General features: G+C 44.5%; 2 protein-coding genes across 8 annotated transcripts; one reads left to right on the top strand and one right to left on the bottom strand.

Annotated features, from left to right (window-relative positions):
* Positions 1 to 6,566: 6,566 nt before the first annotated feature.
* supt7l (SPT7 like, STAGA complex subunit gamma) lies at positions 6,567 to 12,918 on the bottom strand. 7 transcript variants are annotated; one of them, XM_054613885.1, is made up of 5 exons: positions 12,841 to 12,918; positions 10,986 to 11,454; positions 10,547 to 10,871; positions 9,224 to 9,461; positions 6,567 to 6,919 (listed from the first exon to the last, which is right to left on the bottom strand). In XM_054613885.1, the coding sequence occupies exons 2-5, from the start codon at positions 11,414 to 11,416 to the stop codon at positions 6,603 to 6,605; spliced, it is 1,311 nt and encodes a 436-aa protein (XP_054469860.1). In that variant the 5' UTR covers positions 11,417 to 11,454; positions 12,841 to 12,918; the 3' UTR covers positions 6,567 to 6,602. The 7 variants fall into 7 exon arrangements, with proteins under 7 accessions (XP_054469860.1, XP_054469862.1, XP_054469861.1 ...); XM_054613887.1 differs by lacking the exon at positions 12,841 to 12,918 and adding an exon at positions 12,719 to 12,777; XM_054613886.1 differs by lacking the exon at positions 12,841 to 12,918 and adding an exon at positions 12,419 to 12,492.
* slc4a1ap (solute carrier family 4 member 1 adaptor protein) lies at positions 12,274 to 21,640 on the top strand. Its single transcript, XM_054613879.1, is given in 16 exon segments — positions 12,274 to 12,950; positions 12,953 to 13,113; positions 14,532 to 14,757; positions 14,882 to 15,010; positions 15,118 to 15,178; positions 15,266 to 15,405; positions 15,509 to 15,669; positions 16,040 to 16,109; positions 16,223 to 16,412; positions 18,681 to 18,706; positions 18,709 to 18,776; positions 18,894 to 19,134; positions 19,416 to 19,505; positions 19,623 to 19,708; positions 19,900 to 19,969; positions 20,610 to 21,640. Coding segments are annotated over 16 exon segments (2,352 nt in total). The 5' UTR covers positions 12,274 to 12,367; the 3' UTR covers positions 20,660 to 21,640.
* Positions 21,641 to 22,013: the final 373 nt, after the last annotated feature.

Below are 22,013 nucleotides of genomic sequence, written 5' to 3'. Positions count from 1 at the left end.
AGAAAATCTACAATATCTTAGTTGTACTGGCTTTTTGCCCTTTTGATTGGAAGCAAACCTGATTGTTTACCTAGAAACGTACTCCAAGGGGATTTTTACAGAAAGGTTAGGTCCCCGTTTCACCCCCTTTTCAATATCACATCGAGCAAGTAAACAAACCCACCTCTCTGCCTGGCAATTCTCTGCACATCTAAATCCGGCGACTTTGGAGGGAAAGACGACAAAACATCCATCAGCATTGAATGGCGGTATGTGTGTATCAAAAGAGCCGGCGCCTCCATTCCGAGCCGCGTCATCTTCCTGTCAGCCGCAGACGCTCACCGCTTGCTCGGCTTTCTTTCGCACGATCTCAAAAGTGTTTTGACAGTTTTGGAGACTGTGCCGACTGATAGCAGATGGGGACGGGATGGTGTCAACACGCTGACACTGAGGACTCATCAAAGCGTCAAAGCTTCACTACGGCGGTGTGACAAACCTCGACACGGGCTCACGACAGCGTGTCAGCCGCTTTCCATGAACGGGGCCGCGAGGCGGAAGGTGACCTGACCCCTTTTTTTAGTTTCTGGGACAGTTTCCTGGACAATATTTGTTCGGTGCATTTTACCGCATTGTTTTGAAGTAGTGTCCTAACCTCCAAGCATGGGAGAGTTGCAGGGGGCGCCGGAGAGCCGTGAGGCTGACATACTGAGTGAAGTGAAAGGGACGCGTGCACACCAGTGTCATGGAGACAATTAAGATGTTTCAAAACTATCAAAGAGCCTGATAGCCGCAATTGGGGTTAAAATCGTACTCTTTCTCTGAATGATAAATCTGAACCTCAGATAGATTCAGTATGACTTAAACCTAGTCCTCTCTTTGCATATGAAAAAGCCAACAGCAGCACTTTATCCCTGTTACCCATGCAAAGGCGATTTTCAGGCATGTTTGAATCTGAGCAAGCTTAATGAATACCAACACTAAGAGCTCGCACTGTACAGTAGACGGTGCTATCTTTATGATATTGATACCATCATCTAAAGTGCTCTCGGGGCGCCTGATGTGAATACATTACCCAGCAGTCATATTAACTGTGCTGAATTGGAAGGAGAAAACGGTGGTGCTATTTTTGTGCGTTTTCCTGCCAGCTATGTGCAGCCAAGCTCCCCTTAATTGGTTACCCTAGCCCTTGTGCCGCGAAGGCAGATGTGAGAAAACACTGAACTCAACAAACTCGCTGCCGCTGACTGACAAGCAATTAGGGATTTTTTCCGAAAAACCAGATTTTTTCTTTTTAAGGTACACCTTTCAGTTAAATTAAATGCACATTACGATCAAAAACTGACATCATAGTGTGGGGAAAATCCTGAAAAGTGACAAGCCTGAGGAACAAATCCAACAAATCCAACTCAGTGGTTCTGCTGGGACATTACAGGCTGGGTTTGTTAGATACATCCCAACCTAGACATTTGGGGGAACATGCGGTAGCAACGGCGAGCTAATTACTCCCTTGTGTTGAAGAAATGTAATCATTTAGTGACGTCTCGACACTGCTCTGCAACATTCGGATTCCTTAAAAACCATTGCTCACTCAGGAAGCTTGGGAGTGCCCAGGTCTCGGTGGTAACTGGGAGAATGCTAAATCCTGCATTTGGAAAGGAGGCCACAGTCCAGCCACAGTTTGTGAGCGGCACGTGACTGCCCTCCGATGGCAGATTGGTGAACTGCTGCTATATGCATCAGACAACCCTACCACAGAAATCTGTCACTTCAAAAGACTAATATTGTTTCCAGTAAAAAAGCGTTTTGCTGTGGAGCGGATCCATTTTCCAGAGCTGCATATTTTTCTATAAAGATGAAAGCCATCATATGAAAGCAGACTACAAAGGGCTACGTGGAATCAAATGCTTTAGGGCATACATGGTTCATATTATGGGTAAACCTCTACCATACATGTAATTGAGTAAAAAAGTATATGTCCCTCTGAATCATAGCAGAGTTAATGATAAAAGGTAAAAAATAAAAAGATGTGGACAATGGGTGCGACAAGCATTAATAAGAAATGAAATAGCCTGACACTTATGGACTCAACAGCAGAATAAAACATCACAAACGCAGATAAAGCAGAGGTCAAAGACACAGTGGCTACAGCCACAATCACACATATCTAGGCAAAGAAGAGACTGCACAGTTTTTCTGTCAAGCGTCTGATAGGTTAGTTGTACTCACCAGTCAAAGTCATCTCGTTGGTCTTGTGTGCCGCAAAGTCTGCTCCAGGTTCAGCTTCTCTCTTAAACCTAATATGACCAGTCCACTCAGCGTTTCTGTCTAACATATTCTCACTCGCAACTGGTCACATACGTGAGGACCCCTCGGCGTCTCTTTTTAAACACACCAGGTGATGAGCTGGGAATGGGATTTTTGTCGCAAAGAGACACAAAACGACCAAAAAGGGTCACAAAATAGCAAAGAGACACAAGACAACTTTAAAGTGACACAAAAACAACCACAGAGCTACACAAAACAACTTCAAAGAGACACAAAATAACAAATAGAAACAAAACAACCCCAAAGAGACACAAAACAACCCCAAAGAGACACAAAATAACAAATAGAAACAAAACAACTTCAAAGAGACACAAAACAACCCCAAAGAGACACAAAACAACCACAAATAGACACAAAGCAACCTCAAAGAGAGACAAAACAACCACTGAAGGTAAAAGTTTCTCAGTGAATGCAGGAGGATCCACTGTTAGTATTTTGGCATTTCAATTTTAAATCTGCTCATGTAATCAGTGATTAATCAAAGTTGATGCAACCCTTTTTTAACTATGCCGAGGTACAAGGATGCTGAGCAAAACCAAACCCCATTATGACGTCATCCTGAACATCATTGCACTTTTTTTTGTACTGTTCACCAACTGCTCGTCCCGGCCCGGAGCGCTGCTCTGAAATCTGCGCCCCCTAGCAGCCCCTTACCCTCGGCCAGTGAATGTAAACATTGAAAACATGTATGTTATCCTGGAGTGTGAGCTGTTTGCAGAGTGTCACACCTGCAGCTCTTCTCCGTGTATGAATGTGTGTCAACGGGTGAATGTTGAGATCGAGTGTCCAAGTTCACCAAAAAACGAGTAAATGTATTTCATTACTTCCGCCTCTGAGTACCAGTACCTCAGAATTGTACTTCAGTGTGGTTATGAACAGTAGAGTGTTCTCAGTTAATTGCATCCATTATGTGACAAATTTGTCTTTCATAGAGCCTTGTTCTACAGCGAGATGCAGCATGTTCCACGGTCGACTCAAACTTTTTGAATGTTTCATTTGTAACTCCTAATTATACTTTTGGCAAATAAAAAAATGAACCGGAGGTTGGATGGATTTCTTGTGGAAGAGGCTGCATCAATCCATGCTTCGTTCAACAGTTTCAGTCACATCATCACCCAGGAGGAAAAAAATCCATGGATTGATTCAGACAGAGACACTGACGCTGTGTGCAACCCATTCTCTCATCTCTGGGGTGCAGTGAAATGGCTGTAGCAGTGGCATGTGGAGCACTGGACTCTTTTTACCTGTCACCTCCCATATGTCTGGCGATTCATCTCTCCCGTTGATATGATCAACCCGTCTCGTAATTCATTATTTGTCTCCACAGTACCTCTGACGTGATATCAATAAATTGGATTCTGATAAAATCCTATGATGATGTTACTCTGAGACAGAGTGTCTCATTTCCACTTTTCGTGTTCCCTAAAAAAACAGACAAATGAGCGCCCTGAAGGACCATCCGAGCTCATCACCCAAACTTAAAGTATTCCTCATTCCGCTCGCTAACTCAAAACACGGCTGGAGAAATTTAATTTCACGTGGAAGAAGGTAATTAATCATTCGTTAGGTCCTTTCTCTGGCCTCTCTTGGAGACCCCCGCTCAAAAAAAAAGAAAACACCTTGACATTTTTATAATTAAACCTTTTCTCCCCAGCGCAGCTGTTGACAAACTGAGGGGTCACATTGCTGCAGCACAAATATAACAAGGCTGTATGTTAACCCATTGAATCCCGTCAGACACAGATTGTTTTTGCAGGCATTAGATTTACTTTAAGTGTTTGAGCGGTGTCATCTGTTTAGTTACAGCTCATGATTTATTATTTGAATAAAAAATATTCCCTGTAGAGTAAAGAAAGAGATTGTCGGAAGTCCTGGGAAGTAACTCAGTATATTTATTTACTGTGTTGTTCTTAAGTACAATTTTGAACTTGTCGTTTACCTGTGTTTCAATTCTGTTACTTTATACTTCTACTCCACTACAATTCAGAGTGGACTTTTGTACTTATTACTACAGTTATTGGACAGCTCTGGTAACCAGTTATATTTCAGATCAAGATTTTACTCAAGCCTCAACAAATGCAAGTTATGGTTGAAGATTAGCCCGGTGATTCTTAGGCTTGGATACCTTACAAAAAAGAAAGGGGCCCTTTGTCACATTTTAGTTCCCTGAATTGTTAGCATTTCCACTGAAGAGACACTTTCCTCATAAACGAGGACAGTGTCCTCTTTTAATAAGAAAATACTTTTACAAGTAATTCACAAAGCAAATGACGTGTTAATGAAGACTTGTTGAAAAGTCATTATTACACAAGACAATGGGTGTAAAACACAATGTGGAGTTTACAGCCATGCTATCATGGCCGCGGGACATGTTCATACTGACAATGCTAATAGGCTAATGCTTAGCAGGTGTGATTTACCATCTTAGTTCAGCGCGTTAGAATGCTGCTATTTGCTCGTTAGCACTTTAATGATAGATCAAAGTATTGGATACATTTACATTTTGAAGGAGAAGTGACGGGATCACCAAAGTCAGTCTTAGAATTCATACTAATGTGTATATTTGAGCCAAATTTCATGGCAATCCATCCAATAGTTGTTGAGAAGTTTCAGACTAAATCACGAGTGCAAACCGGTTGGAAGCCTAAGGGGAAAAGTTATTATCTGGGAACCATAATTGTTGGTTAAAAAAAATCTGTGCCAATTCAGCTGTTAGATGTTGAGTCTGAACCAAAGTGGTCGACCGACTGAGCATTGACGTCCCTGGGGCCACACATTTCATGTGGCTATAAATGTTTATCTGGTTATTATTTCATTTGTTCATTTTTATGTAAAAGGGTATTTGAAACAAAGTTTATAATCTTTTTTTTTAATTTATTATATATATATATATATATATACACACATAATCCTTGTGCCAAGGAGTATAATTTATGTAGGAAAACGTTATGGATTTAAATGGTTATGTGTGAGTATCTTTGGTTCTTTAAAAGGCACAGTTCTATGCTTCAGGATTTAGTTTTGCGTGGTCAGTGACTGCAGTTTGGAAGCCATGAAGTCATTATTGATGCCGTCTTTCTGCTGCAACTGTGGGTTTTGTGGCAACCATGGCTGAATGTCAGAGCAGAAAAATGATTCAGGACTCCTAATGGATCCAAGTGACATGCTTACAGTTATTAGCATCGACAAGGGGAGCCATTTTTCCGTCAGAAGTCTGGAATACTGATTTTGTTTTCCAGCTGTGTCACATCCCACCTGGAACCACACAGCATCGCATAATCAAACACCCTTTTGAAGGTGCAGCACGAGAGAAAAAAAAAAAAAAAAAAAGCATAAAAATCAACAATCAATGCAGCTTATTCAATATCAATACGTGACCCCCCCATCTGCACTTTCCCTTAGGCACAGACAATTACCTGCCTGATTGTGAACACGGAGGAGGCGCCGCACAAAAGAAAAATCACATGCATTCAAACGGGGGGCCTGCTCATTTAGCATGCAGAATTATGCATGCCGTAATTAATTTGCCATTAAGACCGGATTGATGTCGCCGTCACCATGCAGACAACCAAGCCATAATTGCCTCTGGTGTTGCGTTTCGCAGCTTTGCCTCATTACTGAAACAGATGCTAATTTAGCAGAGCGGCTTCAGGTTGACAGGTGTGTGAAGTAGTCGTGTGTGTGTGTGCGCGTGTGTGTGTGTATGTATGTGTGTGTGTTTGTGGCTCGTTCCGCAGTGTTGGGCTACATGTACAGTACAGTGTACTGCAGAAAGGGAATACATCATAATATGCAACGGCATCTTCACTGCCTGTGCCTAATGAATGGTACAGGCAGTAATTGGTAAGTTAGGAGAAAGAGACTTAATAGCTTTACAAAAACGAACCCCATTCTGCTGAATTATTAAGCTGTTTGACGAAATGATTTGCTTTTGGACCACTTAGTTTTTCCTGTTCTCCAATTAACTAGGGTTCATTGTCACCCTCTACATTTTCTGAAAAGCACTTCATAAAACTCAAACGAACAAAACTGATCCTGATAAGATATTTATTCTTTTGACAATAAACCCCCGTTATGAATACAACGGTAACGTCTTCGGCTATTTTGAGAGAAACTATACAAACTAAAAAAACTAAAAAAGAATTCCCACATTACATCAGCTCCGTTCATTCATGACATTAATGTCAGTCTATGCAGTGGCCATTTATCTCGACAGCTGGTGTGTTCCACGGCCAGATTTTTCTGGTCTGTTTTTCTGCTGCTGGTGAGTTCAGTTTCCTCCGTCCACGAATGCATCCTCACATCTTCCTCGCCCGTTTCTTGGGCCTTTGGTTGAAGACGGGCGAGGCGCCCATCAAGGAGTCGGGCGAATGTGACGCGTAGCTTCCGTCTGACGCCGCCCCCCCGGGAGAGGGTGCCATGGCTCCTCCTGACTCACTCATGGTGGACATGGGCCCCCCCTCCTCGAACACATCTCCACCCAACACTGCATGGTGGTGATGGTGATGGTGGTGGTGGTGGTGCTGGTGGTGGCCAGCACCCTGGCTCTCCTCCACATCCTGCGGCTCCATCTTGACCTGTGGCCACAGTGGGGAGTTGTTGGTTCCACCCCCACCTTATGAGAGACGAGCACCAGGTTAGCAAAGGGGATTTTCCATTAAAATCCAGTGCATTAAAAGAGTAGGGCTGCACAATAAATCAAGATTTGTGCTTCCCACACTTAAATAATTCAAATGATGGTCCCACGATTGCCTCGGATTTTGACGATTAAAAAGCCAACCTGCTCATAGGAAACTCCCATGCATATCAAATCAAGCGCTTCCTAATCTAACAGCCAGCCACCAGGCGGATATTGAGATGTTTCTGCTTCATGCCGCCATGACGCTGCACGTGCATCCAACTGCAGCAGCCTGTGAGAAACTACCCTAAACGAATCAGCGGCAGCCCGGAGTAGAAGAGAATATATTGTATATAACTCGTTTTGCCCCTCTGGCCGGGGGGGATTCAACTCTGCGGGTTAGCGAGGGCCCACCTGATGTGGGAGGATCCTCTCCCAGGTGCTGGCTGGCCCCGGCCGAGTGCATTTTCCTCCAAGTGCGACTTTCCTCTCTCTCCTTGCAGGGAGGAACCAGGCTGCCGAGGGATCTGGGCGATTTGCCCGTCTTGTTAACCGTGCTTTTTAGGGTGTGACTTCTTTGCCTTATCATCACCATTCATATCTATTCGACCAATGTGTTTATGATTAAATTGTTCACTAGAGCACACAGAATAAAATTGTATTTGGCCTCTTAATTTTGCTCTCAAAGTGCACCAGATTGCTGCATTTCATTTGAAGATGTAGCCTACAAAATTTAGGGGGAATATTCCTGTTTTTTGTTATTACATTGCAGTATATTACATTATATATAATGACAGAATTTGTACATTAGCAGGATGATAAACCCAGTTGCTTCATTCTACAAAGAATATAGCTCTGTGGCATCTGCATTGGTATTAGTTTAGAAGATGAGTTTGCTATCAACTCCTGCACATGCAGGATCAAATGAGTGAGTTAAGGCAATGCACTTCACAGTAGAAGACCTCCTACCTTACTGCATCCGCTACAGGGAAGAACAACATCAGATAACTGGAAAGCATAAATCTCTGCTTCAAGAGGATTTTACAATAAACAAGCTTATGGCTGTCATCATAAACATTTATCTAGCATGTTTGAACTGCCTCTATGGGAACATTCTCATACAGTGAGCGTTCTGAATTGGTTTTTTTATTGGCAGCAGAATTGGTTAAATGTTTCATGCTTAAAAACAAAAAACCTGATTGGATGTCTCCATGGTGACAGCATGGTTTATATTTAATAGGAGGACCTAGCTACAAATATAACAATGTGTAGAGGCCACGCAGATGTTGGAGATACGACTGCACAAACTTTGGTTGTTCGAGATTGTTATTTGTGCATACAACATGCAGCATGTTGAGGAGAGGGACAATCATTGTTTCCTTTTCAGTATCAAACATCTAGCAAACCATTTCCAGTACAAACCCTCTGCTGTCTGCAAACCTCCTCTCTCTGTCTCGGTGAATAGCATAGCATACAGATGGTGAGAGCACAGGAGAGACTCACTGCCAGCAATGAAACAAGGTCGCCCTTCCATCCTTCACTCGATACGTCCCGATCACGGAACAATACAGTGGCTGGGCACAGTGGTGCTTTTATCAGAGGGAGAAATCCAACACTGAACTATAAAACATATCCCGTGGTTATTTACAGCCAGACTCCCAGTGTCCACTATAAATCCAGCTTCAGACTCAGTTTTATGGTTGGTAAATTAGCTAACTGCCGAATATCTGCATCTATAAAAATGATATAGGTCGTGTTTAAGGAGGACTCTACACATTTATGTAAAATCAGCCTGTGTGATGTAAGCAGCCTTATCAAAAGCAGTGCAAGAGATCTTATTAGGAACAGCCAAGCGGTAAAAAACTATTTTGATCTCTAAAGCTAATATACCCGTCCATGACAACAGTACAGGGGGGTGAATCTTTTTACAACTCACCCGTTGAAGTTATATTAACGGCTTAAAGTTATGCATAATTAAGGGCGTGGTCCCTTTGAGTGACAGGTTGCTTTCACGCAATCTCTACCACAGCGTTGTTAAGCGTTCAGTTGCACTCTACTGAGTTGGTTGTGCATTTTTTTAGCTTAGCCTTTGTTATGCTAAAGGTACTAGGCCCCGCCGGGCCTGGCTCTTCCACAGCTACACACTATCGTACAAATATGGTCACTTTTTTTTTCTCTTCTCCAAAAACCAAGATGGCGACGGCCAAAATGTCAATCTCGAGGTTTCAAAACAGCGTTTTCAAACCGACGGCTGACGTAACGGTGACGGCGCTCACGTTTATATACAGACTATGGTCTCACCTGAGGTGTGAGGAGAATGGTCCGCATCCAGGCCCGAAGCCAGCCTCTCAGCGTGGGCCCCGAGGACCCCCATGGGCAGAGCTTGGTCCCCAGAGGCCAAGTCGGCCTCAGGCTCCTCGCTGACGGGGAAGGAGATGTCACTCATGGGCTCCTCCTTGATTCTTGGGGGCTTGGAGTCCTCCAGAGCCTTCTCCGGGTTCACCAGTCGTTCATATTCCTCCGACAGATCTTTGCTCACCTGGAGGAGGAAAACTCTTTTATTAGTCCAATTTTACTGGTGAAAGCTCGTAGATGAAGACATGTTAGAACTGAGCCTACGTTATCTAGAAGTTCAGTACATCAGTATGAAACGTGATCCAACGCTTTGTGAAAACAAGATTCAGTGATTTGCCAAAGTTAATATTGGACACAAAGGATCAGCTCTTCTTTCTGCTCTCAGAGCTCAGCAGTTGTATATCTTTAGAAGTCACGTTGGCACCAGAGACAGTGAATCTCTCAGTTTGGTTTCTGTTTCACTTCCAAGCAGCTTGCACACAAGTTGCTGAACGGTTCATTGTTCTCACTCATACAAAGTTCTTAATGCTTTCGGAGATGACTCAGCATTGTTGTGGCAAAGCCCTGGCAGATACACTCACATTCGCAAACGTTTTTTCAGCCCTGTGCCAAACGGGATTATTTTCAATATCATTTCATTTGCTGACTGTTTGTCCATAGTTTTGGAGAGCCTATGATGACATTTCACAGTGTTTCCCCCAGGAGTTAGTGGAGGTAATACACATAAGTAGAGGCACTCTTTAATTCAGCAGAGGTGGGAAATCCCCACAAAGAAATGCGGCAGAGAACCCTTTCTTAAAATGTCTTGAATCTGCATCCCAAAGTCCCAAATCCCCAAATATTCAATTTACAATGAAAAAAATAACTGAGAAAAGTAGCAAATCCTCACATTGAGGAAGCTGGAACTAGAGAGCGGTTATGGTTTTTGCATGATAAATGAATTTAACAACTAATCATTAAACTTGCCGAGGATTCATTTTCTGTAAATGGACTATTTGTACACATAGCAATATGCTTCATGATGCATAGCTAATGGCATACAAAAATTCCACGAATAAGCGTGTGGGCACTATGAATAAAATCATTATCTATGGTTTCTGTTATTTTATATCAAGATATCTATATTTACTGTGATACGACACATTTTCTAGAAAAGAACAAATTACATAAAACGGGCAGGAATAACGGTTTTTAGCCAATCCAGTGGATTAAATGCCCAACACCTCATCACCATAGCACAACCCCATTATGACCCATTCCCAACCTCACCTGCAGCATGTAGCTGTGATAGTCCTTGATCCGCACTTGCCAGAAGCGCTGCAGGGCCAGCACGCTGCCAATGCCCACCTCATGGAACACTTGCTCCACCACGTCCGGGAAGGGACTCGCTCCCAGCCGAGCCTCGCGGTCCACCGCCACGCGCAGCATGCGGGAGAGGCGCAGGTAATGCTCATGGACCAGGTCGGTCAGGGTCTCCAGCACGCTCTCCTGGGCCGACTCAAAGCCAGCGTGGGCCAGGATGGTGGCCACTGACTGATAGAGGAGGGGCCTGCAGGAGGGCCAACTCAGCTCTGTGACAGGCTCGCCTTTACCCCTAAAGATGGAAAGAAGAGATAAATGATGACTGGTTGATACATTATCTGAGGTCATAGCTGTGAAATGCAATATTTGTCTTGGCTCAGCCACACAGTCAGTCTGATTAACTCACTTATAGAAGTCACTCTCAGGGTCACTGTGGCGGAGCAGGAAGGGCTGCCGCGGGGCTTTGCTGTCCACGGGTAGCAAGTCATCTGGCATAACAGGTGGGGTGGGAGGACGCAGGGGCAGGTTGGCATCGGCGTCCTCCAGCCTGCTGCCTCCCTCAGAGGACGCCGAGCTCTGACCCTGAGCCTGGGCCGCTGACAGGAGGCCACGGAGGCGGCGGGCGTGCTGACACAGCTGCACCGTGTGGATGGTGAGGCTGCAGGGCTCCGAGGGGATGTCCAACATGGTGGTGGGCCGCGGACGCTGGGCCGAGGGCTGGTGCAGGGGAGGGTCCTGCATCTCCACCGAGCGAAACTCGCGCTGGAGCAAGTCAAAGGAGCTGCGACTGGGAGGAGCGCCTGCAGGACCGGGGATCTCTCCCCAGTAACGCATCATGGTGGGGGATCAAAGCCGGGTTCAAACGCCCATTCAATCTGAAAATTGGAAAAAGCGGAGAGGAAGATGGAGTGACCATCAGAAGAAAGGTTAGACAAGAAAGGACATCAGATTTTTTTAATTAAAAAAAAACACCTTCTATCAACTTAAAATCAGATTCCAGCTCCATTTGGCTTCTTAAAATAGTTTAGATGGTGACGTTTTTGCTGATCCAGAGTGGCAACTAAGTTAAACTTTACTTATATAATATAATCAAATTTCTGATTGCATGGTGTCAAAAGTGCATAGAACATGTTTTAAAACAAGTTACAACAATGAACTTGACTTCTGATTCTGTCGTCACACATCTGAACAATCTCCCCAAAAATATACAAGCAACTATAATCATGCCTTTGTGATGAAAATAATAAAAACACCATCAGGAATAGCGGGTCACGTTAATGCAATTAAGTGGACTTAATGTATCCCGAATACAGGAGTAAAGTGCATCGATTCTCGCGAGCTCTGCAGCACGAGCATACAAGAGCGAGCATCAAACTACGGATCACCTGGTGACGTAGGCAGAGGCCTGACCAGCTGGTTAAAGTATGTAACTAATAAAACACAACACCACCACTCACTCCGCACAGGGAGGACCCAGCGCCGGCTACCATATGAAACGAACACCTCTAGTATCTTTGAAGGAAGTCGCACAGGAACTGAGCATTTTTTCTGTCCTTCTCGCAAAAGAACTCGGGTGAACACTTGAAACAAGATGTTCAGTTCCGCCACAAACAATTAGTCTTGACTTGTCAAAAAAAATATGAATTTCATTAAAATGCCACGTGCTCGTGTCTTACATTATTTTTCCACTCTTATTTATATTTTTAACACATTCTTAATTCGCGGTTTTAAGGAGGCTTAGAAACACCCGGGGGCGGGGGGCAGAATTCACCGTCGCACCAAATAAACATGGCCGCCTCCGCGCCGTCGGCCGTGTGTGAGAATAATGCGGATGATAACCTGAACCGTGCGATGGACGCGGACGAGCTCTCGGTTGCAGAGCATGAAGGCGAGCACAGCAAGGAACCCGGCCGAGAGACGGACGACCCTTTTAAGAAGCCGGCCCTGTTCGCGAGGCCGTCCAAAGCCGCCAAACGCAGCCCCGCCGCCGCGCCGTCCACAGCCGCAGCGGCCGAGGAGGAGGACGAGGAGGAGGAGGAGGACGAGGACGAGGAGGACGGTCGCGTTAAAGACAACAATGTGGCGCCTGTCAAAAAGCCAGACGTTAAACCCCGCGTGCTTCCTGCTAAAGCCCCCTACCCCGTGGGGAAGTTCCCCCCTATCCCGTACGCAGAGCCGCCCTGGGGTGGCGTGGGTCCGGACGTCCCCTACGCGCTGGAGATCCTGAAGAACGGGACCATCGTGGACACGGTGCCCCTCACCCACAAGAGCTACTTCGTGGTCGGACGTCTGCCCGTGTGTGACGTGTCTCTGGAGCACCCCTCCATCTCCAGGTACCACGCCGTCCTCCAGCACCGCAGGCAGGCCGGGGAGGGGGGTCCGTGGGGGAGGAGAGGGGCTTCTACGTGCACGACCTGGGCAGCACGCACGGCACCGTGGTGAACAAGAACAAGATCCCCCCGAAGACCTTCATCCGGCTCCGCGTGGGACACGTCTTGAAGTTCGGGGGGAGCACGAGGCTTTTTATTCTGCAGGTATAGCGTGGAGCCCCTCTACACCTGCACGCATGTACTGACACGAATACACTACTCCAGTCTCTGCAGCTCATATTATACACTCACTAGTTAGATTTAGGTTTCAATATTTACTTCAAACTGAAAATAGAAATAAATGAACAAACCAAAAAGAAGTGAATAATACAAAAAACACCTCAGATCAAATATCTTTATTTTTCATTCCCATCATTTATTAAATTCATCCTTGGCTTCATTTTGTAATCTCCCCTCATTGCCTTAGCTTTCTTACAGGTGTCAAACTACCCTGTGAGGTAACCGTTCAAGCCTTGGAAAAAAAACATGTTAAATCTATTTCTCAAGTCAGGAAGCTCACAGACAAATCAGATGGATCCATATTGTAAATGTTCCTGATTTTTAAAAGGAGTCAGAAACCAAGATTTCTGCATCTGCGACAGATGTAGTGCTGAGAGATTAGTTACAAATAGAGAGAGTCAATAGACAGAAAATCACTCCACAACAATTATTTTATTTTAATTACCTTAAGTGTTAAATGTTAAACGTTTTCTAGTTCCAGATTCCCCAAAATGTCTCATTGCTGATTGGCTCTCTCTTTATATTTTCAAATGGATGTCTTTTAGATTTGGACTTCTAGTTAAGATAAGATAAGATAAAATAAGATAATCCTTTATTAGTCCCGCAGCGGGGAAATTTACAGGATTACAGCAGCATAGACGATAGTGCAAACAAGAGACATGGTAAAAAAACAAGATCATAAATAAGTATTATAAATAAGCAATAAAAAAACAGTAAAGAATCCACAGTAACTGAAATATTATATATACAGACAGAAACTATTATAACTATTGTATTGCACATTAGTTAGTATTAGTTGTACAAAACAGGACATCACGTTAGTGTTGTGTTTCTCAAAACTAAAGTCATTTGTGAACTTGTGCTAAGCAGAAAAATAAGCAGGAAACAGTCATTTAGCAACGATAAGTTCATTCAACAGAAAATAATTTGACAATTATTTTGATAATCCTTAGTCATTTATCAGGTAAAAATGACAAAGATTTGCTGGTTACAGTTATTTATCATTGTTGATTGAAAGTGTTTCATTTTGGACATAACAAGAAATCTGTAGACGCTGCATTGAGGGGATTTTTGACTGATGTATTATATAGACTATATGAGGAGGGTTTTTATTTATGGGTAGATAGCCCCCCCTAGTGGAGCACATAGCGATTGCACAAGGAGGTGAAGTGAAACTAAAGTTGAATAGATCTCTCTTGTAACGAATTACATGAATCATCTGCCGCTAGTAGCATAATACATCCAAATTCTCACTGGACTCTCGGTGGTGAGTTGCACTGTGGGTGATGAAGGCGACAGATTTTTGATGCGGAAAAATAAAATGCGTTTTCCTCCTGCCACAGGGTCCAGAGTTTGACGAGGAAGAGGAGTCTGAGCTGACAGTGACAGAGTTGAGGGAGAAAGCCCGAAAACAGAAGGAAGAGCTGGAGAGGAGGATGATGGGAGACGGTTCTGATGATGATGATGATGATGGTGGTGGTGATAAGGAGGAGAAGGAGGGAGACGGGCAAGGCGAAAGCAACAAGGGCCAGAGCAAACTGTCTGACTCTGGTTGCTCGTGGGGAATGGGTGAGCGTTTTCCACTACAGTATGTCACATGTCATGATCTGTGTTTACATATTGCGGTGTTGCCATCACGAGTGAGTCTGTGTCAACTTACTCTTCCATCCTTCTTCTTTTATCCGCCCTGCAGATGAGGAGGCTGTTCCGGAGGAGGACGAGAACGAGGAAAACCCTTTTTCAACAGAGTTCCAGGAGGACCAGGAGGCCGCCTACCTGAAAGACCCAAAGAAAGCTCTGCAGGGCTTCTACGACAGGGAGGGTGAGGAGACGTCTTGTTAATCCACAGATGTGTGCTTCCCTCTTGTGTTTTTTTTCTAGTTCTTGCGTTTGATTGAATGTCTTGACTTCGGCATCCTTTCGTCTTAGGAGAAGAGCTTGAGTTTGAGTATGAAGACCAAAGCCACGGCACCTGGCTCTGCAGGATAAAGTGAGTGACGTGAAAACCCCCGATTGACGTTGGTGAAGCTTAAAAACGTTGTCGTCAGAGATGTCACACAGTTCATGTTTCTGTCAGGCTTCCGGTGGACGACGCCGTTGGCCGCCAGCTGGTCGCCGAGGCGACCCACACGGGGAAGAAGAAGGACGCAGCCATCCAGTGCTGCCTAGAGGCCTGTCGAATGCTGGAAGCCAGAGGGCTGCTCCGCCAGGAAGCAGGTGTGAAGCAGAATTCTGAACCACCATCTGGAGAGGCTCTGGCTTGTATTTATGAGGATGATAGTAAACGCTTTTCTTCTCCTGTTTACCATCCTCCCCTTAGTGTCCCGTAAGCGCAAGAAGAAGAACTGGGAAGACGAGGACTACTACGACAGCGATGACGACACCTTCCTGGATCGAACCGGCACCGTGGAGAAGAAGAGGCAGGAGAGAATGAAAAAGGCGGGGAAGGTGGAGGAGCGGGCCGAGACCTACGAGTCACTGGTAACAAAAATCTGCTGCTGTTTATGCACATGACTGGGGAATATTACAATATTGTGATTCCTCGGCATATGATAATTCTTACATGTATTTGCTTTTGCGCTAAATGCTCACACCAGCGTGTCACATGATCACACCATGCTCACACTTATAATGCTGACATGTCGATGTTGAGCAGGTGTAATGTTTCACCATCTTAGTTTAGCGCGTTGGCATGCTAACGTTTGTAAATTGGCACTTAACGCAAAATACTGATAGAAAAAAAAAAAAGTTCTATTATGTAAGGTGTATTCATGTAAATCACGCAACTACTGCGATGCTTAGCACACTGTATGTTTCCGTGGTAACAGTCATTCATTTGATCTTCATGTAGGTGGCCAAACTATCAGAGGTGGAGAAGGAGTTGGCAGAGACTCAGAAAAAGCTCAGCGGTGGTAGGGGAGGTGAGTCATGATTCGCCTGGGCGTCCACTGTTCACCGTGGACGAAACGCCACCATACCCACAGATGCTTGTTCTCCTCGCATTTCCAATGTTCTCATCTCCTTCTTTGTTAAGACTCCTCCGGCTCCTCCGCCGAAGACCCTCTGGATGTCTTCATGACCGCGGTGCAAAGCGAGGTGGCGATGGACGCCGTGGAGCGCAGGAAGCTTCATGTGCACGTGGCCAACCTGCGCAAGGACGCACAGAGGCTGCGCAAGCTGGTGGAGCTCACACGGCCCGCCCAGATGCCCTCGCTGCTGCCGAGGTCAGACACAGTGTCATACTGCTGACATATATCTATATATACAGTGGGGGAAATAATTATTTGATCCCTTGCCGATTTTGTAAGTATGCCCACTGACAAAGAAATGAACGATCTATAATTGTTATGGTAGGTTTATTTTAACATTAAGAGACAGAATATCAAAATAAAAATCCAGAAAATCACATCATATAAAAGTTATAAATTGATTTGCATTTGATTGAGTGAAATAAGTATTTGATCCCCTAACAAAACATGACTCAGTACTTGGTGGAGAAACCGTTGTTGGCAAGCACAGAGGTCAGACGCTTCTTGTAGTTGGTCACCAGGTTTGCGCACATCTCAGGAGGGATTTTGGTCCACTCCTCTTTGCAGATCTTCTCCAAATCCTGAAGTTTTCAAGGCTGTCGCTTGGCAACTCTAAGCTTCAGCTCCCTCCACAGATTTTCTATGGGATTAAGGTCCGGAGACTGGCTAGACCACTCCATGACCTTAATGTGCTTCTTCTTGAGCCACTCCTTTGTTGCCTTGGCCGTATGTTTGGGGTCATTGTCGTGCTGGAAGACCCATCAACGACCCATTTTCAGTGTCCTGGCTGAGGGAAGGAGGTTGTTGCCCAAGATTTCACGGTACATGGCCCCGTCCATCCTCCCCTCGATGTGGTGAAGTCGTCCTGTCCCCTTAGCAGAGAAACACCCCCAAAGCATAATGTTTCCACCTCCATGCTTGATGGTGGGGATGGTGTTCTTGGGGTTATAATCAGCATTTCTCTTCCTCCAAACACGGCTAGTCGAGTTGATGCCAAATAGCTCGAATTTGGTCTCATCTGACCACATTACCTTCTCCCAAGCCTTCTCTGAATCATTCAGGTGTTCATTGGCAACTTCAGACGGGCCTGTACATGTGCCTTCTTGAGCAGGGGGACCTTGCGGGCGCTGCAGGATTTTAATCCATTACGGCGTAGTGTGTTACCAATGGTTTTCTTGGTGACTGTGGTCCCAGCTGTCTTGAGATCATTAACAAGTTCCTCCCGTGTAGTTCTGGGCTGATCCCTAACCTTTCTCATGATCATCGATACCCCACGAGGCGAGATCTTGCGTGGAGCCCCAGACCGAGGGCGATTGATGGTCATTTTGTGTTTCTTCCATTTCCGAATAATCGCACCAACAGTTGTCTCCTTCTCACCAAGCTGCTTTCCGATGGTCTTGTAGCCCATTCCAGCCTTGTGCAGGTCTACAATCTTTGCCCCGACGTCCTTAGACAGCTCTTTGGTCTTGCCCATGGTGGAGAAGTTGGAATCTGATTGATTGATTCTGTGGACAGGTGTCTTTTATACAGGTAATGCATTGAGACAGATGTCTTTCATACAGGTAACGAGTTGAGATTCAGAGTACTTTCTTAAAGTGAGAGGACTAATCTAACCGGTCTGTGGGAGCCAGAATTCTTGCTGGTTGGTAGGGGCTCAAATACTTATTTCACTCGATCAAATGCAAATCAATTTATAACTTTTATATAATGTGATTTTCTGGATTATCTTTTTTATATTTTGTCTCTCACTGTTAAAATAAACCTACCATAACAATTATAGATCGTTCATTTCTTTGTCAGTGGGCAAACTTACAAAATCGGCAAGGGATCAAATAATTATTTCCCCCACTGTATATATATATCTATATATATTTTTTTTTTTCCCAAGCAAACCACATTTTTCAATACAGATTGTTTGCACCGGAATGTGTTTTAAAGAGACTTGTAGCTAGCTACAGTAGCAGTCAAAAGTTTGGACACACCTTCTCATTCAACTACTTTGAAGAATCTAAAATATAAAACATATTCTGGTTTGTTGAGCATTTGTTTGTTTACCACATAATTCCATATGTGTTCCTTCATAGTTTGGATGTCTTCAATATTAATCTACAATGTATAAAAATAAATAAAAACCATTGAATGAGAAGGTGTGTCCAAACTTATGACTGGTACTGTATAAACATCAGATATTAGCATTGCTGAATATCATTTTAGCACACTGTCTACCAGGAGAGCAGCTGAGAACAATTACGGTTAGCAAGTTAGCCGTTAGCAAGCTAATGTTAACAGCTACTGCAGTTGAAAACATAACACCACGTAGCTCTCTGAACACAAGTTGCATACTATCAAAACGCTTTAGTTTAACTTCCATAAATATGTAGTACCAGTTATTCCATTCTTCACATCGACACTGGGCCACATTTAAATACTTGAAAGCTATTGTGATGTGTGTTGGGTTGACAGTGGTAGCTCAGAGCCAGAGAAGCCCAAAAGTCCTTACCGCTGTTTGGAGCCATGAAGGGGGGAAGCAAATTCAAACTGAAGACCGGCACCATCGGGGTAGGTGATGTTCTTCATGTTTCATAACCCGGTCTAATCATCCGCCTCTCTCATCTCATCTCTATCTTCTTTCGCTCTGCCTATTTCACTAATTGATGTTCTTCCTCTCTCTTGTAGAAGTTGCCTCCAAAGCGCCCCAACTTGCCCGCAGAGCTCTTCAACATGAAAGAGCTTCCACCCAGTGGAGAAGAAGAGGAGGAGGAGGAAGAAGAAGAGACTGCAGCAGAGGAAAATGAGGATAATGATGATACAGAGTGTGCGACCATTCCTGAGACTAACTCTGAAGAGTCCGGCTCGTCCATGTCTATAGAGAGCAGTCCGTCAGAGCAGCAAAGACGGAAACCAGCACGGTCAAAAGGTATAACAAGTGATGAGAACCGGAGGAAGGTTTTGGAGGAAACTCTGCCTTCTGTTCTCTCTAAAGTTTGACAATGCATCTCTATTGCCACTGGGGGGCAGTAGATCCATAGTATATACACAAAAGCATGCCATTTATTTCTCACCTTCAGGCAGAGCTATATAATATACAGCAATGTATAACCCATGCAGCCTTATATATGGAATGTTGCAGATCAATGCAAATCCTAAGAATCACAATTTTTATATATATTTTTTTTGGTTCCTGTGACTTAATATTAGGGCCAAGCCACAAACGGAGGGGAGGGGAGGAGTCCTCTGAAGCAGTGGAGCAGGATCCTGAGCTTAAGGATGTGGCCTCACCGAGTCCAGGTGGCTTCTTATGTTTTTGCTGTTTCCTGATCAATCTGCACCAACTTGTTGTAGTGCGTCAGCGTGTTATAGACCCGCCATCTCTAATGCGACCTATATATTACTACGTCTCCACAGAGTCTAAAGCGGGAGGCAACGGAGGGCCAGCAGCAGAGCCCAGCCCCAGAAAGAATGAGAAGAAGAAAGTGATGGGCCCTAGCAGGGTAGGCCCTTGCACACACACACACACACACACACACACACACACACACACACACACACACACACACACACACACACACACACACACACACACACACACACACACACACACACACACACACACACACACTTAATTCTTTCCTGCAGAAAAGTGTGCTGTCAATTGAATTCTACTCATGATTCGTCTCCACAGCCACCAAAGCAGCTCTCTGGACCGTATCCAGAGGACGACCCCGATTACTGCGTCTGGCTGCCTCCTACAGGTAAAACCACCTGACCGATCTGACTGTTTGCACGAGACTTATTGACCAATCGATCCTTTACCTAGTGACAAATTCAATCTCATTAAGCCATCAGCGTGACCACAACTTCAACCCCCTTGTCCCGACAAGAGAGACACAAGTTCATTAGGGAGGTTTCAAACCTGTTGAGTAAGAATTCAAGATGGGGAGACATGGGCTTCTATGTCTAATACTTGACAAACACTTGTTGACACTCACAGTCTTGTGTGTTCTGGCCCACTGTGGAGAGGAATGGAGGAGGAGGGGGGGGTTGTTTTAAAAGACATGGCGAGAGGAAGTACGACATGTCCACTCATGCAGCTGAAATTGCAGCAACGTTTTTCGTTGTTCGCCAAGGAATGAAGATCAAAGTCACAAAAATGATAAGAATGGAATGAAGATAAACTTTTGCCAAGCAGAGCTAATCACGCTACATAGTCTTATTTTTTAGGATTTGTGATCAGTTTGGTGATTGCATAAGAGTCTGCGTTACTTTAATGGATGAATTTGCTCTTGTGGGACATCTCCAAGATTTTTTTTTATTTAATCTGTATTTCCTTTTCTTTGAACATGTAACATGTGTAGATATGTAAATGAAATCTTCTTTTTCCTTCTTTCACAGGTCAGTCTGGAGATGGACGTACACACCTGAACGACAAGTACGGCTACTGAGGGAAAACGAGAGAGAGTTCCCGTGTCTCCACTCCACCAGCTTCTATTCTGCAGATAATACCTGCAACACAAAGCCTCCGTAGCTCTGACCATTAACCCTCTCTGCCCATCCCAGTCCCTTTGTGTGGTTCAGCTTAGAAAGAAAAAAAAGCCTGGAAAAAATGAAGAGCCTGTAACACAGACCAGATATAATAGAGCTGCATCTTTCATTATCTCTTTTTTGGGGGGGGATATATTTGCATTCTTAGACTGGGATAAACAAAAAGCACAACGTTCTAATTCACATTAAACTGGCAAACTCTGGGCGCAGACACTGGGCAGTCAGCCTGCTGGCACTTTCCACCAATGACAACAACAATAGAAATGGGCTGCACTTGGATTTTTTTGTCCCTTTTTTTTTTTTCTTTTTAATTAAAGTTTAGAATTCTATATCATCCAAGCAGAAAAAGGGAAAGGGACAGAGCTGGAGCACTAACTGATCTGAATTCTGCTTTCTGGTCTCTGGCTGCTCCTCCTGCAGTTAAATCCACCTGACATCCCATCCGTATCCCTCCTGTTTGGCTTCAATCGATCGCTGGCATAACCTTTTTTTTTGGTTTTTCAAAAAAAAAGTGTTTGTAGCAGGGAGAGAGAGAGCGAGAGAGAGAGAGCATTGAAGCAGCTTTTCTGACCATCTGGACACTTGGATGGCTTACTGGATGAAACGCAAGCTGATAATGACTCAAGCTAAGTGGAGGGTGTGTCTACAACCGACACACACACACGTAGCACAACCTTCTCAAAGTTCTCTTTTTAACAAGATTGTCTTCATGAGTGAGTCAGCTATTGGGGTGTTTGCCTAGAGCAGGATTCCTCGCTCTGTGAAATCCCACTCAGTGCTGTTCTGTTTGGTTTTTACAGCCGCACTCACCACCCTCTTCACTGTCGGGAAGGTAAAAGAAACTGTGTTTTGTTATATAAGTGTCAAATAAAATTGTCTGTACAAAACATGCGAGTTACACTTTTGTCTACACTTTCCTGGCCATCTGTCCTCTCTGGTTCTTGGGGTTCCAGTTTTGATGTCTGACTTTCTTTTCCTCTCACTCACTCTCGCACTCACTCGCTCTCTCACACACACACAGTATGATCCTGCTGTGTTGGCTCCATATCTTTACCGTGATGTTCCGTGCCGTGACCTACTAGTTGCTGATGGAAACCATTCTTAGCTGCCCCAAACACACAAGAGGTGTCCTGGCAGATCCTTCTCATACACAGGGAGATTATGCTAATTCAGAGTCCAGTGTTGACAGGGCTATGGCTCAGAGTATCCAGTCGCTGTGGTAAAAGGCTTGTGACATTCATACATGGTAAACTT

This window comes from Anoplopoma fimbria, chromosome 15, assembly GCF_027596085.1.
Source record: "Anoplopoma fimbria isolate UVic2021 breed Golden Eagle Sablefish chromosome 15, Afim_UVic_2022, whole genome shotgun sequence".
NCBI lineage: Eukaryota > Metazoa > Chordata > Actinopteri > Perciformes > Anoplopomatidae > Anoplopoma > Anoplopoma fimbria.
The sequence above is the reverse complement of the archived record's forward strand: the minus strand, read 5'-3'. Positions and strand labels throughout refer to the sequence as shown.

Coding starts and splice junctions, on each gene's coding strand:
- supt7l (XM_054613885.1), bottom strand. CDS start 11,416: ATGATGCGTTACTGGGGAGAGATCCCCGGTCCTGCAGGCGCTCCTCCC. Junction 9,462..10,546: donor ATCACAGCTACATGCTGCAG/GTGAGGTTGGGA, acceptor TTCCTCCTCCAG/GTGAGCAAAGATCTGTCGGA. Junction 6,920..9,223: donor CCATTCTCCTCACACCTCAG/GTGAGACCATAG, acceptor GTCTCTCATAAG/GTGGGGGTGGAACCAACAAC.